The sequence below is a fragment of the Penicillium samsonianum genome (assembly GCF_028829775.1).
Source record: "Penicillium samsonianum strain IBT 33392 chromosome Unknown utg000002l_segment0_segment0, whole genome shotgun sequence".
Taxonomy (NCBI): Eukaryota; Fungi; Ascomycota; class Eurotiomycetes; order Eurotiales; family Aspergillaceae; genus Penicillium; species Penicillium samsonianum.
The window spans coordinates 3,852,209-3,874,359 of NW_026643260.1; the positions used below are offsets into that span (position 1 = coordinate 3,852,209).

Here is a 22,151-nt window from a genome sequence, read left to right on the forward strand (position 1 = left end):
GTCTAGATGGCGGAAGACTGCAGTTTTGGTCGGGACTTCAATGTAGATTTTGTTTGCTTCTGGGATGGTTTGACAGTTTGAGGGCTTGGTTGTACAGTCGTTTCATTATGATGAGACAAAAGCGGATTTGGAGTTGACGTTGACGTTGACGTTGACTTGGCTGGTATAATGAGCTGGACTGGTTTGTGTTCTGGGTTCCATTCATGCGATTGATGTTTCTTTCCCTACTCCGTCAGATACTCGGAATAATAAGGGATCTTGATGCAGGAGGCCTCTGCGATTGGCCGGACACATACGTTCGAGATGCAATATACACATGGTGTTCGCAGTTGAAGTCAAGGATTCCCTTCCGGGATTTGGTACTTTGGTCACTTCGGTCGAAAACTTGGAAGTTATAGTATACAGTATCTCATTCATGTCCAACTGATGAGGCTAGAGACTAGAGATGCCTAAACTAATGAGCACAATAAATCCCCCAAAACAGCCCAATGCTGCACACAAGCCAAACCAATAACCGTGAGGGAATCATAACCAGAACAAGAACAGACGCGTTCAAAACAAAACCATGACGCCAGGTGCTCGTCGGATATCCAAAAAAGTACATAATATAAAAAGAAGTGGGTGAAAAAAAATAGACGTTCATCGCCATGTATCCACTGAAGTACCCCGGTTGGCCTTGGCCTTTCTTTCCTCTCGGATCTGCTCGCCAATAATGATGCTAATGAGTCTCCGATGCAGATCGGCTTCCGTCCAATCGATCTGGCCGCTGCCACCATATTGGATATCAGCCCGAGCAAGTTCCTGGGCAAAGCGATCGATGATGGCAAATTGAATCTCGGTGATGGGCACCCCGTGATGACCATCGGAGGTCCATATCCAATCACCGATAATGGCAGCCCGCCCCGGGGCATCGTAGTATTCGAAGTGCTCGGGGTATCGCTTGGCAACTCGGTAGATACGACGAAGCACGGCGTAATGCTCATCGGAAAAGTATCCGAAAATAGCAAGTGGTCGTGGCCCTGGAGATGCCCCATCCTGGTGGTTCACTGGCTCTGCATCTTCATTCTCCAAGAGATCTTGCGAGACACTCCGCTCAGAAATCGGTACCTCCTCTTCTTCCAAGAGGTCTCGAGAAACACTTCTCTCATGTATCGGGTCATCCTCTTCTTCCATTGTGGGAAGAGGATCTTGCCGTATCTGGGGGGACTGAGGTGGTGATGGCTGTCTCCAATGACCCGCGGGTGATTGGCTCGCTTGCTTTGAGAGCGGTTCATCCTGGAGATGTCCGTCAAGCTCCTTCGCAGATTCAATGCTGGCCATTTCCTCTTCATCCTCAAAGTCAGAGGCTTCCTCCGGAATAGTACTTACACTTGAGCTTCGGCCACGAGCGGGGGCTTTCAGCCATTGCGGGGTGAAACTGGTGATTTTACTGAACCAGGATGAACCTGGTTCCTCCCTATTGCGCTGACGAGGTTGTGGGGTGAAGGCAGAATCCACGTTGGCAGGTTCCGATTGACTGGGAGCAGCATTGAAAACGCTGCTAATGTCATAGTCTTCTTCCAATGGCTCTTGCGTAGGCGGGCTTCTTTGTACAGCCTCCGGAGATTTCTTCTCATCGAGGAACGCGATTTGCGGACTGGGAACCCTTGGGTTGGGATTATCGGGGCTGGACTGGGAGAGAGGTTGTAAACGAATACGCGCTGGGGTGCGCGATACCGGGTCCTTCATGACAGAGTTCTTGATTGGTGAATTCTGTGTTCCTGATGGGCGGACGAGTAAACTACGAGGCGTACTCGTTCCATTGTAATACCGTGCGCGGTTTGGTGTATCCTCTTCTGCAAGCAAAGCAGACAAATCGACCTTTTGTTCACGGAGCTCGCGAACTTTGGACGGCCCGAAGCGCGCTACATAATCATGCTCTGAAGTAGCGTAAGGAGATGAGCTGAGGTAGTCTTGACCTTGACCGGCGGAAATTGGAGCAAGGTTGCCCAAAGGATGTGCAAGCGGCTGCGGATGAGACTGAACATCATCATCATCCTCGGAATGTTGTGAAATATGGCTGTGGTCGTTGGCTTCGAGTTGCCAAATGTCATCATAACCATCATCCTCATCTTCTAAGGGCTCGGGCTCGGGTTCAACATCTCGGGGCACATATGGCGCTCGTTCTGGTACGGGTCCAGGCGCAGAATGATTGGGCTCTTCATCAAACCCATTTCCGGTCTCAGATTCAAATCTTTGTTCATATTCAAGTCCGATATCCCCGTCATCTTCCGCCGCGTTTTCATCGCTATCAATATAAACGACCGACCGTGAGTTCGAAGCCATTTGAGCCTGGCGGCTGACTGCTTCTCGTTCAAGCTGCCATTGTGCCTCCCGCTGTGCCTTCTGGTGGGACATTGGGCTTTGTTGCAAGGAGGTATTGTGCTTGGAATGTGACGGTTGGGTGTATCCTTCCCGCGTCTCGATTTCGTCTTCAAAGGGTTGATCATGCTCCTGCTCTTCTGATTCTTCCTCATTGAAATCGTTATAGTGGCGTTCTTCCTCTTCCTCTTCGAGACGTTCCTCCTCGAGACGAGACGCCGCATGATCTGCTGCTATAGCCGCAGCATCATCTTCCTCGGCGAGCATTCGACGCAGAGCAAGCTCCTGCCCTAGCCCCATAGCAGCTCGGAGTTCTCGCTGCGTTTCAGCGTTGAATGTGCTGAAAACATCCTCCAACCGACGTCTTTTGTGACGAGCATTACTCTTACCTGACCACTCATCGCCTTGGGGCCTAAAGGGACCTTGCAGGGCTAAGCTAAGACGAACAAGCTTAGCTAAGCTGGTCAATGTCCTCTTCTTCGGAGCGATTGTTGGTTTAGCAGGAGACGATGCGGCAGGGAGTTCAGGGTAGGCAATCTCATCCACATAGTTAACAGACTGCCGCTCAGTCGCATGTACAGTGTGGCTTTCTGGAATATGCGTGCTAGGATCTTCGTATAACCCAGGACCTAGGGCCGTAGTGACTGGACTGGATGACTTTTGAGCACGAGAATCACCTCGGAGGTCTTCAATCGTCCCGGGAAGTTTGCGTCTCAGCCGTTCTCCGACTTCCTTTGGTTTGGGACCGCCGTTCGTCATAGCGCTGGAGCCGAATCCATGCTGCTTGGCTGATGGGAGCGTATCAAGGGAAATCATAGTGAATCCTTCACTTTCCATGATAGTGTCGAATTCGTCGTACTCGTCCGCGGGATCTTCAACGGGATCAGTTTCAGCATGATGGGTCTCTGTCCTTGGGGGATGATCCACGTCGGCTTGTCGGGTTTGATTTTCTTCATCGGCCAGGGAAGACGTGGGGGTCGGAGTCGGATATGTGCGCGATTGTGGGCTAGCGGTATGGTGAGAAGAAGCTCTCGATGACAAGATTGCTCGCTCGCGTGTAGGTGATGGCATTTTAGAAGGGGTAGAGTGGATGTTTTCATCATCCAAAAAGTGATGTTCCGTAGCTCCGATAACAGGCGTCTCCAAGTTCGTTCGGCCGTACTCACGGCGAATATTGCCCAGATCTTCTGTGATGGGCTCTGTTGGGTCAGGAAGCTCTGCAATTGACATGTCTGAGTTCCCCCAAGACTCATCTTCGGAGTCCGCATCCCCTACGAGGTTCAAGGGACTGGCGTGTGCATTACTCCCAGCGAAAGAATCTGTCGGACTGGATCGCTGGTGGCCCGGACTAGCTTCACTAGCTATAGTATCCATCGGACTGTATTCATGTTGGCCTAGACCAGCTTCATTGGCCATGGTGTCCATTGGACTGAATAGCTGGGCTTGACGGGTTTCACTATTGGGAATGATATCCATCGGACTAAAGGGATGGTCATATTCAACAGTCGGCGTTGGTTGCTCATCCAGCAGTTCGAGATCCTGTGGTTTGGGTTTGGGCGTGCCCCGTGGTCGGCCTCTTTTGCGTGGTTGAGAGTCACCAACTCGTAGCCCAGGAGTATGGCCCGGCCCAGGAGTGTGCCCCGGCCCAGGAGTATGCCCCGGCCCGGGAGTATGCCCTGGCCCAGGCGTATGACCCGGTCCAGGTGTATGTCCAGGGCGAGGGGTCTGCCCAGCGCCCGCGAGAAACGGGGACAGATTTATGTCAGACTTTCGTGGACGCCCTCGCCGCTTTAAGGGCGTCTTCTCCTTCAATGGACTCCTCTCATCCTTCAATGGTATCATGGTTGTCGTGGTTGAGGGTTTTAATCGTTTGCGCGACGGGCTACCCCAGTTCTCGTCATCTTCATCTTGTGTCGCTTCGAGCGTGAGTCGGATGCGCCATGGGCTGACATTTCCCTCCTGAAGCTTCTCCGGAGAGAGCGACCTCTGTCGACCACCATTGAACTTCATTGTCGGCGACCCGGGGAGTATGACATCGTTGAATTGAATCGAATGCGCGCTTTTCGCGGGACTGAGGCTGACACGCGGTCGCGGTCGCTTGGCCGGAGTTCGTGATTTCGCTATCATAGGAGACATCCAGCTTTGGCGCCCCGCGAAGGGTTTAATCGGCGATGAGATCAAGTATTGGGCATCGCCTGGAGGACCCAGGATATCGGGGGAGGAGCTCTGGCTGCGCGACGAGGCCGACATGACGGACTCATGTGATGGAATTTCGGGAGGCACGCGTGCCACCAAAGGGGTAGAATAGCGCACGCTGAGAAATGCGATAACAACGAAAAAAGTGCGGTGAGTCTCGTAACTATTCACAGGCTGACTTTATGATACAGAAATAAGAGAGAAAACGCGGGGCAGCCATAAACAAGTCTCCCGATGCGGTACGAAAGAGCGGTCCTAGAAGTGGTTAGGTAAGCAGCCCCCCAAACAAACAGTCTATTATTGGACACGACCTTCTCTTTCTTCCCCTTTATGTCTTGAAATTTATCTGGAGAAGTGACAATGCAATATTTCCTCGACTTGACATCGGCTCAATTCTTCACAAATCTACATCGACGTCATCCACACTGGGGACTTGCTTCAATGTCACACCGCAAGCTTCAACGACCAGATGCACACACTCCATGACCATTTGCACATCTTTCTTGGAGATCCCCAACCGCCTTGTTCCTCGGATATGCCAGTAGATCATCCGCGGCATGTCTTGACCCATGACAGCCGGCAAGACTATCATCTGTGTATCCACGTCATCCAAAACCTGGCGGTCGGACAAGACTAACCCATAGATGATATCAGAAAGCCAAAAGGCAAAGTCTCGTGTGCTGCTTGAATAACCCAAACAGCGTACTGGTATTGTGCGCATATATTGATTTTAACCAACCCATGCCGCGCGCATGATTTGCGTCGTCGCACTGCCAGCCTTCTCGGGTGAAGGAGCATTCCCTATCTTCCTCGGACATGACTTTGGTGATGTTGATGAGTCCCTCTGTGGGTCTTGGGAATCCGAGAAGAGCAATGTCTTTGAATAGCGCCTCGCGCATGCATCGAATCAGCTCCCAGCGTGCAGTGGTAGTCGAATACGCATGTTGGCTTATCAGGTACAAGTATAGTTGGCCACAAAGGTGTGATTGTGATGTCGTCGTAATCGCGCTCAAAGCTGTGAGAAACCACTTTTCACTGGCGATATTGGAGGCTTCGAACTTGGCCTCAATCGTGGCAAAGATCTCAAACCAACGCGGTTCTATAGTTGGTTTGTCGACATCGGATGTGCTCATAGTTCGAGTCCAACTGAGTCCACCGCGTATCTTCTTCTAAAATGAACAAGTGTGTGAGATCTGAAATCATAGAAAGGACTCTAAACACGGCCCATGACGCAGGGCTGAGATTGTACGGTGGCAATCCACGGATTTGAGGTCCTTAAAATGCCGTGCAATCCGTGGGTCACGCAAGTAACCTCGGGTTTAGTTTGCACTTGATCTTGTTGTCTTATATACAAGAGACTGCTTTGACGAGTCCTCTGACTCTCGTCTTGGGAAGTTGGCTTACTACCCACCCCACGCTGTCCTCCGTATTTGTCTCGATGGAGTGCACTTGGTTGACCCGTCTTCAAATTATAGAATGAATCGGAAGTTTGGATGGTCATCTCCCGAGTTGATCACAGCATCATCCTTCTTGGCATCTACAGGGCCGTGAAGAGCATCTCGGCGTTTGTTCTCCCATCTCATCAGTAACCTAAGCATCTGGGCAAGAATTGCCGCAAAGAACAGCAATCCAGCACTGACACCCATGCCCTTGACATAGTAAGGGCCTTCCTCTTTGGGAAAGAATCGGGACCCGGCAATGGATCCGACTTGACCTAGCATGCCGAAAATCACTAGGCCAGCACCTCGTTTGGACGCAGAGCCCCCGTTGTCCGTGAGCCATGTAAAAGCCAATGCCACAGAAGGGAACACCCCTCCGCAGATGAGATAGCATGCAAAGTACCGTATTCCATTTGTTTTAACGAGGGCCTGGATAAGATATCCGACAGCCCCGAGTATACTCAGTCCACTTAATAGAAATGAGCGGTTGCCAACTCGATCGGACGTGTAGGAAGCCAATAGACAGATGCAGTATGCAAGTAGGTAGGGGGGTGCCGACAGCCCCTGTGCTTCGGCTGATGTATATCCAATGTCCTCAATAATTGTTGGCAGGAACGCAGGAAGAGCTCCAAAGGCAGACTGTAAATTGTTAGCCTACCTATGGTTCTCTAATGTCAATGGTATATTGAGAGCTTACATTCAAGCAAAAGACAATAACTGCTTGGAAGTAATTTTTATAATCAAACAACGCAGCGAACACATCTTTCTGGTCCAATCTTCCCTTTTCTTCATGGCCACGCCCCGAAAGCGCTCGAAGGCGCACAATATCATTTTCCTTCGCTGTGAGGAAGCGACACTCACCAAGCCCTCTGGGCAGAAACACATAAACAAGGGGCACTGCCACAATAGTGGGAATGCCCTCTAGACAAGGTGTTAGACTGTCAAGTAGTCGAGATTGAATGAAACGTCCTATGCACTTACCAATAATGAACAGCAACTTCCAATCGGCAATCGATGTATTTGCGTGAACAATGCCGTAGGCTAGCGCGGATGCGAAGCAGTTTGCAATGGCCGAAAATGAAATGAAAAGTCCAAATCTGAACCCCATCTCCGACCGGCGATAGAAGAAAGATAGATATAAAGCCACACCTGGTCCAAAGCCAGCTTCGAATGCTCCTATTAGACAACGAAGAATTATCAAGCCCGCGAAATTGCTGGCTGCGGCTTGGAGCATACTAGAAGCGCCCCAGCCGAGTGCCATCAAAGAGACCCATACCTGATAATCTTTAGCTTTGATACTACGGTGATATCTGGGGATGGTCACTTACTGGGAGTGAGACCAGCTTCCAGAGGAGAATGAACCATTGGAAGGTAATATAAGCGATATAATATGCGGTTATCACCCAAGAGTATTGGTTTGAGGTGATACCCCATTCCTTGCCCATACCTGCGGTGTAGGCATTTCCTACATTACCGCGGTCAATATATGACAGTAGATAGAGAATGCCGAGCCTGCAATTATCAGCTATGCGCTTATGCGAACTTAAATGGGAGGGTCTGGGTCGAACAGAATAATCAAACTCCAATCTAGTTTCTGAAACGCCTTGGCCTTTTCTGCGTCTGAATATTGGGAGAGCAGATCATCAATTGGAGAGTGCTCCTTCTGCCGGTCATTTTTGCCACGGGCAATGCCTGCCTGCTCACAGTCCTTCACGTCCTCTTTCATGATAACAAGTGGCGTGACCAGTATTGTGAGCTCGATTCAATTGAAAGTGAGCAGAAATACTGCAGCAGAAAGAGAATCGCTGGTTATTTTTTAAATGTAGTATAGATTCAGCACTAGCAAGCGTGTCAAGTTTTGTCAAGCACCAAGTGTTACCTCTTGAAGATCGGAAAAGATGTTGTACGTATTAGGACTCAACAAAGCAAATTTTATCAAAGCTCAGCATTTCTTCTTTTTGACTACAGCATAGGGGAATCTTTATCCCTTGCCCGGTTCCTGGATATAATCTCACGGGTATGCCTTGCGAAGATCGTACACGTCGATCTATTGAAAAAATATCAGATATATCTGTAGCACCCTAGCCTGATGAAACATGCTCTTACAATATAAGAGACCTAGGATCTAGGTTCATCAGTAAGTAATGGTAGCTTGACAGAATCTGTAATTATGAGGGTCCCGTTAAGCCACAGCGCACGATAATGAAATTTCATTTGAAAATAATATTTTATTCTATTGCCGTCTGGGATTGTCAATAGGCTATAGACTATTGAAAAAGAAAAAAAAGTGCCCCGTAAGCACATTTGATCTGAAGTACCTATTGTAGAAAAAGCAAAGAACAATAATAAGAAGTGTAGAACATGACAGGACCAAACTCCAACCCCTTGCATAGGGTGACGAGGCAGATGAGATCAACAATAAAGCAGCTGGACCAAGAATGCTCCGAGTCATAAGGGGTTGCGACAGTAAAATTATATGCTAGGATCATGAAGGGCAAGATCGGCTTTCTCTTTCTTATAACTAAATACAAAGTCCTTATGATTAGAGGAGGACCTGGATGGATTCCAGCCCAAAATCATGTCAGCCACAATGAAGTCTGAGGAACCAAGACTCGACACGAAGGCTAATCCAAATATCTGCACGCCAGATGATGTTGAATATGTGAAAGGGCGGGAAGAGGAAAGTCTGACCGAAAAGGCCGAGCCATTGTACTGTATCCTATCCGAGAAGGCAAAGATTCTTACAATATGTACATGCGCATTAGTGACCTTCCTGAGTCCTATAGCTGTTAGTATGTATCTTCCCGCCCTTGGGTCCATGGCGAGAGACATACATGTGTCAACTACCAAAATTAATTTGACAATAACTGCCTACAAGGTAAATTCCATGCCTGAGAGATATTAAGCAGTAGCTAACACTAGTAGGTTTTCCAAGCCGTGTCTCCTCTGTTGACTGCCAGTTTATCCGATCTCAATGGCCGTCGGCCAGTTATTATAGCCTCTTTACTCGTCTTCTTTGGGAGTAGCATCGGACTGGCCCTTCAAACCGAGTTCCCGGCCCTACTCGTTCTGCGCTGTATCCAAGGTTTTGCCAGCGCTAGCGCTATGGTGATTTCTGGCGCCTCTATCGTTGATCTCATTACCCGAGGAGAGCGAGGCAAATACATGTTCTACTCCTCGCTAGGAACGACAATTGGTCCAGCAATTGGGCCAACTCTAGGAGGTATCCTGACACAGTACCTGGGATGGAGAAGTATCTTCTGGTTTCTTGCCATCACAGCAGGAGTGATCATCATCACTATGCTTTTATTCCTGCGTGAGACCTGCCGCGCAGTAGTAGGCAACGGCAGTCTGGCTCCTCAGACATGGAACAAATGCGCACTTCAATTAGTCCGACCAATTACGCAACAACCAGCCCCCGACACACGAACTACATTCAGACGACGCCCAGGGATTATCCAAACTCTCAAAATGCTCCGGGATAGACATATCGCTCTTCTTGTCATCTGCGACTCCACGACCACTTGCGCGTCCTCAGCCATTGTGAATAGTCTGACAACCCTGTTGGCGAAGAACTATAAGCTTAGCCCGCTGTATATCGGGTTGTGCTATCTCCCTTTTACACTCGGAGGACTGACCACCCGCTGGACTGCGGGATTATTAGCGGATCGGTTGTTTAGGCACCAGGCGCGCCGAGTAGGTGAGGAAATCCAACCTAACCGACAGTCTCCGAAGCAGCTCCGGCGCATACCCCTCGAAAAGGCCCGGCTAGGTCTTGGATTGCCATTTATCTATCTATACTGCCTCTGCGTTGTTGCGTTTGGTTGGGTTATGGATTACAATGTCCACTTAGCGGCCCCTTTGATCATCTTGTTCTTTTGCGGAAACGCGAGTGGAGGTGTGAACAACACCATCAACATGCTCGCTGTGGATTTGAACGCCGATAGGCCTGCTTCAACGCGTGCTGCTATGTCTTTAGTAAACCGATTGGTTTCAGCTGGCGCTGTTGCCGCTGTGGCACCGTTGATCGAAGTTATCGGTATTGGCTGGGTTGGAGTGCTCCTTGCGGTCCTGATGATCATTTCTACGCCGGCTTTATGGACTCTGTATTTTTGGGGACAAAGCTGGAGAGAGGCAAAGACATCCGAAGAGGATTAAGCGTGTTGTTAGAAATGGAAAGTGAGGACACATTGCATTCCAAATACCTAGGTAGGATATTGGAAATTTGTCCTCAATTGAGATAATGCTACCATGACTAGAAGGATATAGGTCTTTCATCTGAACACATCAAAAGAAAATAAACAATAATGCCCAATGCGTCGGGCTCCCTCACTTAATCATAGGTTGATTATGCCTAGATTGACTGAATTCTCACGCCAACCCAGCCCCGTCCCACGCTTTTCGAGGACCATCAATGTCTTTGGAATTTCCATTCCAGGACTCCACCTCCGATGGTAGTGTACCCTCCTCAGACACATAAAAATACTTCTCTGCAATCGCTTTTCGCATCACCTTTCCGGCGGCTGATGGCAATATCTGTTCACCGTTTTGCAATATCCGCAGGAGTGACGGATGCTTATACTTCTGAAGCCTGTCTTGCAGATCTCCTCGAATTTTCGAGAGATTTGGCCGGTGTTTTAAAGTTGTCAATCGAACTAGAGCAGCAATCTTTCGGGTGTAGTCGAACTCTACTGGAACGACATATACTTCCGAAATATATGGAAGCTCAGCCAGTCGCGCCTCTACCTCTTGAATAGGAATCAGAAGCCCACGACACCGTATGACTAGTGAAAGCTGTGTTAGATGCGGTATAATTTCCAGTGCCTAAGAGAGGAAATATCTTACCATCAGTTGATGATCGACCTTCAAGAATGTACTGGTCCCCGACTCGATGTCCAATATCGCCAGTTCGGAAGTATCCCTCCTCATCAAAGGCAGCCCGTGTTGCAGCTTCATTTCCAAGATATCTGTACATATCAGGGAATAAGCTTGTAATACGGTAAAAAAATTAACATATTACGCACCTTGTGAACATCATCGGGCCTTTGATCAAGATATCTCCATGATCCCCTTCAGACAGTTTCACCTGCACTTGGTCCCGTGGCTTCCCAATGCACCGCTACCAATCATCAGCCAAGATAAATTTGATACCAAAGGAAGACTGACCTCCAAATTCGAATTACAGTCATCCGTAGTGGCAATCACAACACCCATCTCCGTTGCGCCGTAGATATTAATGAGCGGACGCCCAAGAAGCTCCCGGAAGAACTCCATGATCTTCGGCCCCAGGAAGTCACCTGTGACAACGGGCTTCTTTAACGCCCGTGCTCCATCGACGTATTGCTTTCTCTGCTCGGCTGGCAACACATCTATATGCTCATTGAAGTATTGCATAAAACTTCTCCACTTAGGTGGCGAGATCTTCAAATCAGTAACATCGCCTGTCCTCAATCGTTCCCATACTTCGCACATATTGTCCCTGATAATCTCATTCCGGGTTCCATTAATGGACCGCCATATTAGAGGCAGGGCAATACCACCCCAAACTACAGGCCGGAAGCACAATGCGACCCCGCCGCTTGGGAAGGATCTCGGGACAGCGTAAAAAATACTCCGGGGGCGGATAATCCCCTTTGGGGGCCCAGTCGTGCCAGATGTGAAAACAAGCACACCGGCACTCTGTGGATCCATTGACATCTCGGGGTCAATTTTGATCTGGGGGCTCGGGGTTGGCGATTTGTTGTACGCGTCGATCTGGATGGTGATTAACGGGCGACCTCCATGCTTCTGGATAGCAGCGCGCTGCTGGATTGCCAATGCTAGATGTTGGAATTCCGAAGCGAAGAGGAGGCAGGACGCATTTGAGAGTTCCACAATGTAGACGGCTTCCTCTGGACTCAAGTTACTCGCTGTGTCACACCCGTCAGTTACGGCACCGTGTTTGGGAAATTCGGAGCTTCTCTAACACATTGGCGAGAAGGCTGCACCGCAGCAGAGAGCACCCAAGGATGCAACAACAAAGTCGTAGTTTCCTGGCGCCAGGACCAGAATGAATGGTCTTTGTGGGATGATCATGTTTCGGGAGTCAAACATCGAGGTCGGCAATGTTTGGACGATTTGACGACGCATGTAGAGCATATCCGTCAGCAACTGCATACAGCTTGCCTCGGTGCCTTTTATCCTGTCATTGAACAGAAGATAATCAGGGTTAGCCGTGAAAGCCCCCAGCATATGATGGAACAACGGCTCATCTGGCAGACTTTCGACGATTAAGGTCATTGTGGGGGATGATGTCAAATGTGTTTGGATAAAAGAACTTTGAAACTATAGATAGTAGGGTTTTATATTGCCCCAAAAGCGAATGCGACAGGTATTGTAACGATGGTCACCGCCATTTTCCCTGTACATTGTTAGGACGCCCATTAAAGTCATCTAGCAGAGCTGCAACGTACGAGGTCTGCATAAGTGTAGTTCTTGTCATGCATATAAGCCATCTGCCTATGATGGTATTGATGTACACTAAAAATACTACATGCGTGCGATCCCCGATCCGCAGGATCATATCTTTGTCGGAAAGATGAACCTCATTACGTGAATACAGAGCTTCTTTTAAGCGGGTCTCTTAGGTACATAACTATATGTATGTATTAACTACAAGACGATGTATATGCTTTATATGTATTTACACCTTGATACCACTGGCAGTTTAAAAATGTATCGTTCTACCTGTTTGAAATTTTGAGTATAGGTAATGTTTGGATCATAGAAAGATTAGAACTATTGGAAGTGAATATGTAGAATGAAAGGAGCACACGGTTGAGTTCATAAATTCAATTCTGACTTTAGGAGATCAATTGACCTGATGAATATACTAACATGAAGCCTTCGTGTTGGGCGCGACTGAATCGACCAAAGCAGTAAATACATTGGGACAGCCACCGAGGCATTAAACTTGTAGGACCGGGCTCGCTCGCTTTTGCTTGAACTCTTCAAGCTTAGATTCCACCAAAGACATGATTTTGGGGATGGTGTCTCGATTATCCTCGGCAGGAATACCCAAGGTTTCTTCCACATACGCCTCAAAACTCTTACTGTTCACAACAGGTCCTGTGAAAACGGTGATAGCAATTCCCCACTGGTCCATGAGTTGTTTTGCCCCCCATGCGGCAACAGGGTCACTCGCCGAAACAATAACGGAAGCAATATGCTTCTTAAACTCGGGCGAGCACAGAACACTTTCTGCATTGTAAGGCCCTAGGAAACTTGCGCCAAATTCCACCACAATGATATCTGGCTGGATCTGGTTCAAGTGATGCAATGTCCCCAATGCGACTTCAACAATCTCCGTTACATTCTCGCCACAGGTGCTCGGCAAGCCCGCATCCATAAAGCCCAAAACAAGGTCCGCATCAGTCGATGAGAGCTTTTTCAGTTCCTCGAGGTATGCCATCCCGGTCAGCTTCGCACACGCAACCTTCAGCCCTTTCGATTTGAAGTGCTGAATGACTTTTGCCGACGTGGAAGTCTTGCCAGTGTTGGTAGCTGTGCCCACCACGCAAATTACAGGTGCGATTGTATCCAAGTGTCGCAGTCGGCGGACAAATTGCGCCTGTTTGATGTTGAGGTGTTGGCCGGCAACTTGGGCACTGCCCAGGACGCGCACCGCCAGTTGTTTGCCCCAAGCCTTGTCAGAGCCTCGAATTTCGCCGACCACGCCGCTCGCACTGCTCCAGTACAAGAGGTCCCCCACTGCCAGTGTCTTGGGGATGTCGCAACTAAACCCGTTGAACATCCGACGTTTACCTAGGACTGCTGGTATGATATCTCCCTCTGCCAGATCATCGCTTTCTCCGGTTGTGGATTCCATATAGGTTCGTTTGCCTTCTGTAGACAGCACTTGAACCAAAATAACAGCGCCCTCCGCAACTGACGGGACTTCAGGTGTTATTTGGACGACATTGGGAAGATTCATCCGCCGGAAGAGTGATGGGACTTTGGTGAGGCAAACATCGCCTATCGTCTCGCTTAGGGTTCTGCCAAAAGAGAATGAGAAATGTTAGTGAGTAACGAATAATGAGTTTGCAGCATGATATCATCAAGCCTTATCCGACTAACCTGGTCATAGTGTATAGAGCCGGTCAGTGTAATAGTGTGAGGTGGTTGCGACATCGGCAATATTGAAGATTACCCAGGAAGTAGGAATGCGGCGACTACTTACATGATTCATTTCCCTATCCCATTTTTTGCTTTGACGAAATTTTGCATTACCTGGATCGTTGCACTACGCGCACAGATTAATCAAGGGGACCCTAGTTGCATTGGCGCGCAGTGGACGCCCACGTCTTTCAACTGCACGGATACATATGCAAGGTGCAGCTTACCTGTCAACCAGTAAAACTTTAATATCAACAGTCATGCCGTTGAGATTCGAAGAAGCGGTGTATAACTCTTTGATGCTATCATCGTGCCGCTGGGTCCATGCGACTTTAAGCTCCATCTCTGCATCACTTACATGGAGAAATCAATTAACGACTTTCTATGCATGATTGCGTAGAGAACTAAGTATAGGGAATATGCAAAAAAGTGACATATCATCCCATGACTCTGAGATCTTGTCAGGCTGCGTCGTCCCAGTTTGATTGCTTTGACAAGTTTCTCGCTCATCATGAAATCAAACGACAGTCGCGGCAGGCATCAACGGTCGATCCTTGCAACATGGATGAGATCTGGGACATCGAAGGGTCTTTATGTGCTCAGAGATCAACTTCCAAAATCACAGAGTGACTGGGAGCCGATTCTTCTGTCTCTTATGGGCACTGGCAGTCAAACTGATGGCATCGGCGGAGGCACACCAACCACTTCCAAAGTGGCAGTTGTCTCGCGCTCAACGATGCCCGGGTACGATATCGATTATACATTCGCCCAGGTGGACTTTGCTGGTGCAAAAATAGACATGTCTGGGACTTGTGGGAATCTAGCTGCTGGAGTCGGACTCTTTGCTCTGGATCAAAATCTAGTGGTGTTTCCAGAGGAACAAGAATGCGTGAGTTTTTTCTTTTATGACGAACAACAACAGCAACGCTTTATTTGCGCCAAGTGAAACCGGTTATTAAGTGAGTGAACAGGTTGATATCAGAGTTTTCGTCACAAATACTGGCCAAGCATTGCTGGTCACCATTCCGCAAAACAATACCACATGTGATATTAGAATCACGTTTCTGGCGCCAAACGGCAATATGACAGGGAAACTGTTTCCCAGCGGAGCCAGGAAAGACTACCTTGCCTTTCAATGCCCCAGCACCGGGACTGGGTTCGTTGTCCACACCACCTTGATTGACTGCACAAATCCATTTGTCTTGGTGGATGCTGCCTCAATGCCGACATCTTACGCCCTAGACGGACCACAAGCTACGAAGTCTGAAGCCGTCATCGAAGCAATCCGCCGCGCAGGTGCAGTTCGAATGGGGTTGGCGCGAGATATAGCAGATGCTGCGCAGTGCCGAGGGACGCCGAAGATTGCTGTGGTCGCCCGCCCGAGCACCTCGAATTCCTCGGTGGATGTTGAGGTGACAGCATTCAGCGCGGGAGTCTTACATCCTACTTTCCAAGTCACGGGTGCTATTTGTTTGTCGGCAGCTTTGAGTATACCTGGTACGGTAGCATCGGACGTATTGCCCTCATCGACCGTCTGTTGGGAACATTCCCATAGCAGGCTACAGCCGCACATCTGGCGCATCGCGCATCGCGCAGGACAGATTGATGTTCAACTCAGTGTGTCTTGCGACACAAAAGGGGAATATTTGGTTGAAAAAGGAAGTATTATTCGAACAGCCCGGAAGTTATTTGAGGGACTGACATTCTATTCATTGCGATAGAGGGATTTGTGGAATCGGAATATTCGCTCCAATTAGTGAACTTTGAAGCGTTCAATGGAATTTCGTTTTTCATTTTTACAAATAACAGATTGGATAGTACCTGACAGCTCAAAACCACATAAAAAAGTCTCAGTTGTTCGGTATACGTACATGCAACTATATTCTGTACTCCATGCAGCAATGATTTAATTTCAGCCAGCCCCAACAAACTCTCACTGTCACCCGAGAAGAAGCGGTGAATAGTGAATGATTGGAGCTAAGGCAGCTCTGCCTTTTTACTTTACGCCTTTCTACTCAGTTTATGACCTGTACAAGCTTGTGAGAACAATTCTCGAGAATACGAAGTGCACTTGTTCGGATATGATCGGTCTTCCATAACTACTAAATTAAGTTCAGAAGCGATGTGGATACGACAAAGCCTCTCTACAATATTTTAGCAGATGATAAATCACAAACCGGCTAGATCGAGGAGTTTCTTTTTTGTAGAAACAGCATAAAAGGCGAAGATCGGCGGCGATAAGCTGCGGGCCGGCAATTGTGCTGCACAATGAGATATGCCAAGAGAAGATAATTCTGATAAGATTCGAACATTGCGTAGAAATGCTGGTGGAATCTAAGGCATTGAACTACATATGTAGCAATGAATTGTACATGCATACGATGCGCAAGCCATGGCTGGAATGTATACAGATGTGTATGTTGTATTGCGTCTGTCAGTGGAGGAAGCTTGGAAGCGGGTCTACAAAATGTTCAGCTCCACGAGATGTGTGGAGAGGCCCAGGATATGATTTTCATCTTTGACATGCGATTATTATCGTAATTAAATTTTGCTGCGGGATAGTACCGTTGAATGTACGGAGTACTAAGCATTTTCATTACTAGGACCTGACAACCGAATCCCCTAACGATCTGACCAAGTGACTTCTGTTGGCAAAAATTACAAAATCTCAGGACTATATCACGAGCTTCAAGAAAGACGCATTATGGAAGCATTTCAGCCGACTCAAATTTCTAGCCTCATTGGTCTCAATGTCTCAGATCTCGAGGACTATGAAGCTTTGTATAAAAAACTCCATTCTCATCCAGAACTTTCCCATCAGGAGTTTACCACCGCCAACATAGTCGCTGAAAAATTGCGCACAGTTCCTAATTTAGAGGTTTACGATAACATCGGCGGCACTGGAATTGCGGCAGTCCTGCGAAATGGACCCGGAAAGACAGTCCTCCTACGCTCCGAATTGGACGCCTTGCCCATACTTGAGGAAACTCATCTTCCCTTCGCCAGCAAAAAGACTATGCTTGATGAGTCCGACGGTGTTGTAAAGCCCGTCATGCACGCCTGTGGTCATGACATGCACATGGTCTGTCTTCTCGCCGCACTTGATACTCTTGTGACAACCAAACACATCTGGACAGGCACACTAGTTATTGTGTTTCAGCCTGCCGAGGAGCTCGGGGAAGGCGCACAGCGGATGATTGACGGTGGTCTATACGACTTAGTCCCCATTCCCGATGTTTTGATGGCACAGCATGTGGTAGCAAAACCAGTTGGGCGCATTGGAATGCGCCCTGGAGTGATGTTGGCGGGGTCAGATTCACTTAAGTTGACATTTCGTGGTAGGGGCGGGCATGCGTCCATGCCTGACCGAGCGATTGATCCTGTGGTTATGGCTGCGAGCACGGTTATGCGACTTCAAACCATTGTGAGCAGGCAGATCAGCCCGAGCCAGGAATTTGCTATTGTGACTGTTGGTAGCCTGAACACTGGGCAGGCTGCCAATATCATTCCGCAGAAAGCGGAAATGCAAGTCAACATAAGGACTGCCCATTCGTATACCCGAAAAAAGGTTCTCGCGTCAATTGAGCGCATTGCCAAAGCGGAAAGCAGTGCTAGTGGTGCGGACGAGGAGCCACTGATTGAGGCAATCACGAACTTCCCAATCACGGAAAATGACAAAATCACCACCGAGAGACTGTCGGATACTTTCGAAGCCGTTTTTTCGAATGGATTTGATCCGGACTGGCCCCGAAGCAACGCCAGTGAAGACTTCACAAAACTTGGCTTAGCAGTTGGAAAGCCCTGCTGCTTCTGGTTCCTTGGATGCATTGATAGCAACACCTGGGATGAGGCTGAGAAGAAAGGAAGAGTCTCACAAGATATTCCGGTCAATCACTCCTCCTCCTTCGCTCCAGCAATTCAACCTACCCTCACGATTGGTAGGAATGCCATGATTGCAGGTGCATTGACATTTTTATCGAAGAGAAACACCGCATAGCGCCATAGCGCTTTCCAGGATTGCACTCCGCTGGCGGTAGGAACAGTTTGTCTTCCTCGGAGTTAAAAACCATGGTGGTAAGAATTCTTTGTTCATTTGATTTTGGTCCCGAATGAGTACATTAAAACTAGATGCGTTGGTGAGGCTCCCAGAGATTGCATCGAATTGGAATTCACTCCAACGACGACGTAGAATTACTAGTATACAATATAATGCAGCATGACGTGTACTATATGATAGATCTATCCCAGGACTCACCGACCATCTAGCTGCATGTACAACATAGTTTGAAGTTTTTTTATATAGCCAATTACTTAATACCATGCATTACCTAACTAGTGAAATACTCCGTATGGAGTACATACAACATAGGTATGCACATGCACGAGCAAGGGGGTCCCTAACCAACCTTGGAAGTATTCAGCTTCCACATGTGTAGATCAGCTGAGATCTTCATTGAACTTTATATAACGTAGTTCTGTCATCACGGATTAGTTGCCTTTTAGGTTACCAAAATCGGAAAGCAAATGAAAATACAGCTTAATCTACGGAGTACTGTTGTAGTCCCTTCGCGATGACGACGACGACAGAGCCAAGCGTGCCCCATATAAACCCTACTAGTCCGGTCCCTCACCGCTGGATTCTTCAAAGATCCTACAATACTCGTATAAAATATTTCCAGATCTTGATCCACTTTATTGTATTTTACATAGATTCGAGTACACGATTCAAATTAGACTTATATCATTCGTGCACATCTTCTAAAATACTAATATATCAGTATCTTCCGTAAGCTGAATTCTAAATACACAGCCCGGAATGAATGATTAACTGGAATTTTTATTTCAAAGGGAGATATAGCGCGTAGAGTTTTCTCTAGTCCACCCGTCGTTGAATTATAGCTTGATACAAAGACGCGTCTCGTTGAATTTTCTGCCGATTCGCTTGAAATTTCGCCATCAACACAGTTTATTGCGCGATCTAAACAAGGTTATATCTAGACAAAGTTATGCCAATTGCCGAATTTGTACTTTATATCAGGGGTTGTCTGTCAGAAGATGCAGCGATTCTCACTGACAGGACGGACGCTCATTTCTGGACAACCCCTAAACGATGGTCAAATATAGGAGTGAAAGTACCAGGAGCTGTTGTAAGGCCCGCTTGTGAAGACGATGTTGTTAAAGTGGTGAGTCAATATCTTTCCCCTTCCCAGTATAGCGGCTTCTTATCACTAACTACTGTTGAAGGTGAAAGCTGCAGCTACCACATCAACACCATTTGTTGCGGCCACAGGTGGACACAGCCCCTGGTCGTCAATTGGAGAAGATGGTCTTGTCATTGATATGTCAAATTTCAAAGGAGTCGAGGTAGACCCTTGTTGTGGGACAGTTCGAGTACGCGGAGGTGTCTTGCATAAAGAGTTTCAGGTGGAACTAGCCCGCCAGGAACAATGCACAGGTTCGTCTTCTTCCTTTTTATTCTTTTATTTTATACGCTTATAAGATCCATAGCTATTGGAGATGCGAACACTATTGGCGTGATCCCGTTCTTCCTCGGGGGTGGTATCAGCCTTTACTCTGGACAATTCGGCTTCGGCTCTGACAACATCCTCTCTGCTCGTGTCGTCACAGCTGATGGCTCCTTGGTTGAGACAAGCGACACGATAAACCCGGATCTGTTTTGGGCGATCCGTGGGGCTGGGCAATTCTTTGGAGTTGTTACGGAACTGACTATTCGCACCTACCCTCTGTCCACCCTGGGCAGCATGGTAGGAGGACATTTTTTCCGTCAACTCATCTTCCCCATGTGTCAGGCAAGGGAGATTGCTATGATTATGAAGGAGCTCATGGTCGATCCATCAACGCCTACAGCCGGCCATTTAATGATAGTTTCTCGACCCCCAGAGTTTCAACAAGTTATTGTGATAAATGCACACTACATCGGTGACCCTGCTAAAGCTGAGTTCGCTTTCCAAAGGCTTACGGACCTCGATCCGATCGAAACAACGACACGGATGCTTTTGTTCGAGAATCACAGTGATTTTCCACTCGCGAAATCGTCACCCGGGGACTTCAGGAGCATCAACCTAATAGGCCTGGCCGAATTTACAGCCGGAAAATTCCTCGCAATGGCTAAACTGCATCAGGATCTTATAACAGATTACCCAGACGCAAAAGGCACTCAGGTAATCTTCGGATGGCGTGCGCCGGCTTGCCAGCTTCCGATCACGGATACCTCCTTTGGTAATGCAGGCCAACTATTATGGCTGTGAGTACTCCCTCCCCACAGTGATCGAAGGATACCATCTCCAATCATGCGAGACTTTCCACTAACACATCTCCTGTCGCAGAAATGTTCTTCCTTGCTATAGAGAGCCCTCTACCCAGGAACCTATAACAGAGTTTGTCGCTGCAGGGGCACATGTCGGGCGGATCGGCTCAACAGAGGATAAATTTATATCTTACACCAACTCCAATCGCGTTGATCCTCTCCACTGGCGATACAAAGGTGCAGAGAGGATCGAGAGACTCAAACAACTCAAGAAAACATGGGATCCTACAGGCACTTTCTCACGGGAGTTCCTTTGAGGGTTCAATGACCGAAAATGGGCAATCGTATGTATATAAGGCAGAATATGGATTTGGATATCTGTCAGAGTCAAATTGAGCAACAGAAGAGTGTAAAATACTCTTCTGTTCCTCGGAGTATTCATCCTGAGACTATTTCTACCCTGGACAGCAATCCATATCAAAGATTCCAGTCCAACAAATTTTCTCACAAAAATACAAAAACGTTAAATTACGTGTAAATTTTATACAACTGCCTGCAGGTACACATCAGATACACAGAAACCCACCGCTGATGTGGAGGCATCCGGTGCGGAAATGATCTTCAACGCCCTGCATGGACAAGGGACAACAACAGATTACATATGTTATAGGTAAGAAAAGCAATCAGAGACGTCATATTAATACTCCAAGTCTCCCTAAAGTGCAGGTACCGTTTTATAATTGATTATTCCATCAGCCTTTGAGCTAGTCACTCAAGATGGGGTCCATCAATACAGCCTCAAGAATTGACCATGTTACAATTTTACTCTCAGAAGAAGAATTCAAGAGCCCCCCTTCATGGCTAAGTGACAACTTCACTATAATCGAAGGCGGCAAACACACCGGTACGTACAGCGCAAGCCTTTCAACCCCTATAGAACGATGCTGATCACCGCATTTCAGGTCAGGCTAGCCAGCTAAAGCTCATTGTGTTTGCGGACGGCACGTATCTAGAGCTCTTCAACTGGTGGGACCAGCCACCGGTTGGCCACACCTGGGGAACTAAAAGCCCAGGTCTCATTGATTGGAGCATATCTTCCATGTCGACACAGACCGCCGCTGAGCATTTCCAAGGCGTCAGCCAACGCTTGAATAAAGGTCCTGGCGGAGACGGTAATCTCGGCGTGTCGTTTCCTCAGCCAACCGTACAGGGCCGGACAACGCCAGAAGGTCTGAAACTCCACTGGACAAGAGCCAATCCGGATTTCCATGGTGCATCGGAAACTCCAGACGAGAAGTTCTTCCCAACGGGCCGCTTGGACGCTCCTTTCGTGTGTTACGATGGGTCTCCTAGGCAGACGAGACTGCGCTTTGATGATCCGGCTAGAGTAACCCATCCGTGTGGGGCGATTGGAGTTCATCAGATCGAAGTGGTCGTGCCGTCTTCTCATATGAAGAATTATTCGACGCTGCTCTCTAGCATGATTGGTTCGCCACCTAGCACAGCTAGAGGCCAGGTTGGCTGCACGTTTAACCTCGGGTTGCCACTCGAAAACAAAGGAGAATGCAGTATTTGGTTGCATAGTGAGAGGGATGGGAAAGATGAACAGTGGCTCAGTACTAGGGGAATTGGTCCACTCATGCTTAGATTGCGGGTGACAGGCCGAGAGGGGCATGGAGAGGAGCTTCTTGGGAAGAATGGGTCTGCAACACACGTCGCGCTTGTCTGGTAAA

General features: G+C 48.1%; 10 protein-coding genes across 10 annotated transcripts; 5 read left to right on the forward strand and 5 right to left on the reverse strand.

Moving 5' to 3' along the window:
- Positions 1 to 639: 639 nt before the first annotated feature.
- On the reverse strand, positions 640 to 4,611 carry N7471_003343 (putative AT DNA binding protein; the record flags this gene model as incomplete). The annotated part of the gene is made up of 1 exon (XM_057276063.1): positions 640 to 4,611. The coding sequence occupies one exon, from the start codon at positions 4,609 to 4,611 to the stop codon at positions 640 to 642; it is 3,972 nt and encodes a 1,323-aa protein (XP_057140701.1).
- Positions 4,612 to 4,954: 343 nt separating this feature from the next.
- N7471_003344 (uncharacterized protein) lies at positions 4,955 to 5,690 on the reverse strand (the record flags this gene model as incomplete). Its single annotated transcript, XM_057276064.1, has 2 exons — positions 4,955 to 5,190; positions 5,297 to 5,690. 2 exons carry the CDS (start codon positions 5,688 to 5,690, stop codon positions 4,955 to 4,957), a joined length of 630 nt encoding a protein of 209 aa, XP_057140702.1.
- Positions 5,691 to 6,026: 336 nt separating this feature from the next.
- Positions 6,027 to 7,722, reverse strand: N7471_003345 (uncharacterized protein; the record flags this gene model as incomplete). Its single annotated transcript, XM_057276065.1, has 5 exons — positions 6,027 to 6,635; positions 6,694 to 6,917; positions 6,978 to 7,272; positions 7,325 to 7,508; positions 7,565 to 7,722. The coding sequence occupies 5 exons, from the start codon at positions 7,720 to 7,722 to the stop codon at positions 6,027 to 6,029; spliced, it is 1,470 nt and encodes a 489-aa protein (XP_057140703.1).
- Positions 7,723 to 8,586: 864 nt separating this feature from the next.
- Positions 8,587 to 10,154, forward strand: N7471_003346 (MFS general substrate transporter; the record flags this gene model as incomplete). Its single annotated transcript, XM_057276066.1, has 2 exons — positions 8,587 to 8,874; positions 8,922 to 10,154. 2 exons carry the CDS (start codon positions 8,587 to 8,589, stop codon positions 10,152 to 10,154), a joined length of 1,521 nt encoding a protein of 506 aa, XP_057140704.1.
- A 213-nt stretch (positions 10,155 to 10,367) lies between these two features.
- On the reverse strand, positions 10,368 to 12,275 carry N7471_003347 (class I adenylate-forming enzyme family protein; the record flags this gene model as incomplete). Its single annotated transcript, XM_057276067.1, has 5 exons — positions 10,368 to 10,780; positions 10,842 to 10,963; positions 11,021 to 11,115; positions 11,163 to 11,905; positions 11,963 to 12,275. The coding sequence occupies 5 exons, from the start codon at positions 12,273 to 12,275 to the stop codon at positions 10,368 to 10,370; spliced, it is 1,686 nt and encodes a 561-aa protein (XP_057140705.1).
- A 667-nt stretch (positions 12,276 to 12,942) lies between these two features.
- Positions 12,943 to 13,968, reverse strand: N7471_003348 (uncharacterized protein; the record flags this gene model as incomplete). The annotated part of the gene is made up of 1 exon (XM_057276068.1): positions 12,943 to 13,968. The coding sequence occupies one exon, from the start codon at positions 13,966 to 13,968 to the stop codon at positions 12,943 to 12,945; it is 1,026 nt and encodes a 341-aa protein (XP_057140706.1).
- Positions 13,969 to 14,661: 693 nt separating this feature from the next.
- On the forward strand, positions 14,662 to 15,871 carry N7471_003349 (DUF453-domain-containing protein; the record flags this gene model as incomplete). Its single annotated transcript, XM_057276069.1, has 2 exons — positions 14,662 to 15,039; positions 15,122 to 15,871. The coding sequence occupies 2 exons, from the start codon at positions 14,662 to 14,664 to the stop codon at positions 15,869 to 15,871; spliced, it is 1,128 nt and encodes a 375-aa protein (XP_057140707.1).
- Positions 15,872 to 16,854: 983 nt separating this feature from the next.
- On the forward strand, positions 16,855 to 18,147 carry N7471_003350 (Amidohydrolase; the record flags this gene model as incomplete). Its single annotated transcript, XM_057276070.1, has 1 exon — positions 16,855 to 18,147. The coding sequence occupies one exon, from the start codon at positions 16,855 to 16,857 to the stop codon at positions 18,145 to 18,147; it is 1,293 nt and encodes a 430-aa protein (XP_057140708.1).
- Positions 18,148 to 19,156: 1,009 nt separating this feature from the next.
- On the forward strand, positions 19,157 to 20,735 carry N7471_003351 (FAD-binding oxidoreductase; the record flags this gene model as incomplete). The annotated part of the gene is made up of 4 exons (XM_057276071.1): positions 19,157 to 19,333; positions 19,395 to 19,605; positions 19,659 to 20,415; positions 20,519 to 20,735. 4 exons carry the CDS (start codon positions 19,157 to 19,159, stop codon positions 20,733 to 20,735), a joined length of 1,362 nt encoding a protein of 453 aa, XP_057140709.1.
- A 460-nt stretch (positions 20,736 to 21,195) lies between these two features.
- N7471_003352 (uncharacterized protein) lies at positions 21,196 to 22,150 on the forward strand (the record flags this gene model as incomplete). The annotated part of the gene is made up of 2 exons (XM_057276072.1): positions 21,196 to 21,322; positions 21,381 to 22,150. 2 exons carry the CDS (start codon positions 21,196 to 21,198, stop codon positions 22,148 to 22,150), a joined length of 897 nt encoding a protein of 298 aa, XP_057140710.1.
- Between the last annotated feature and the right edge of the window lies 1 nt (position 22,151).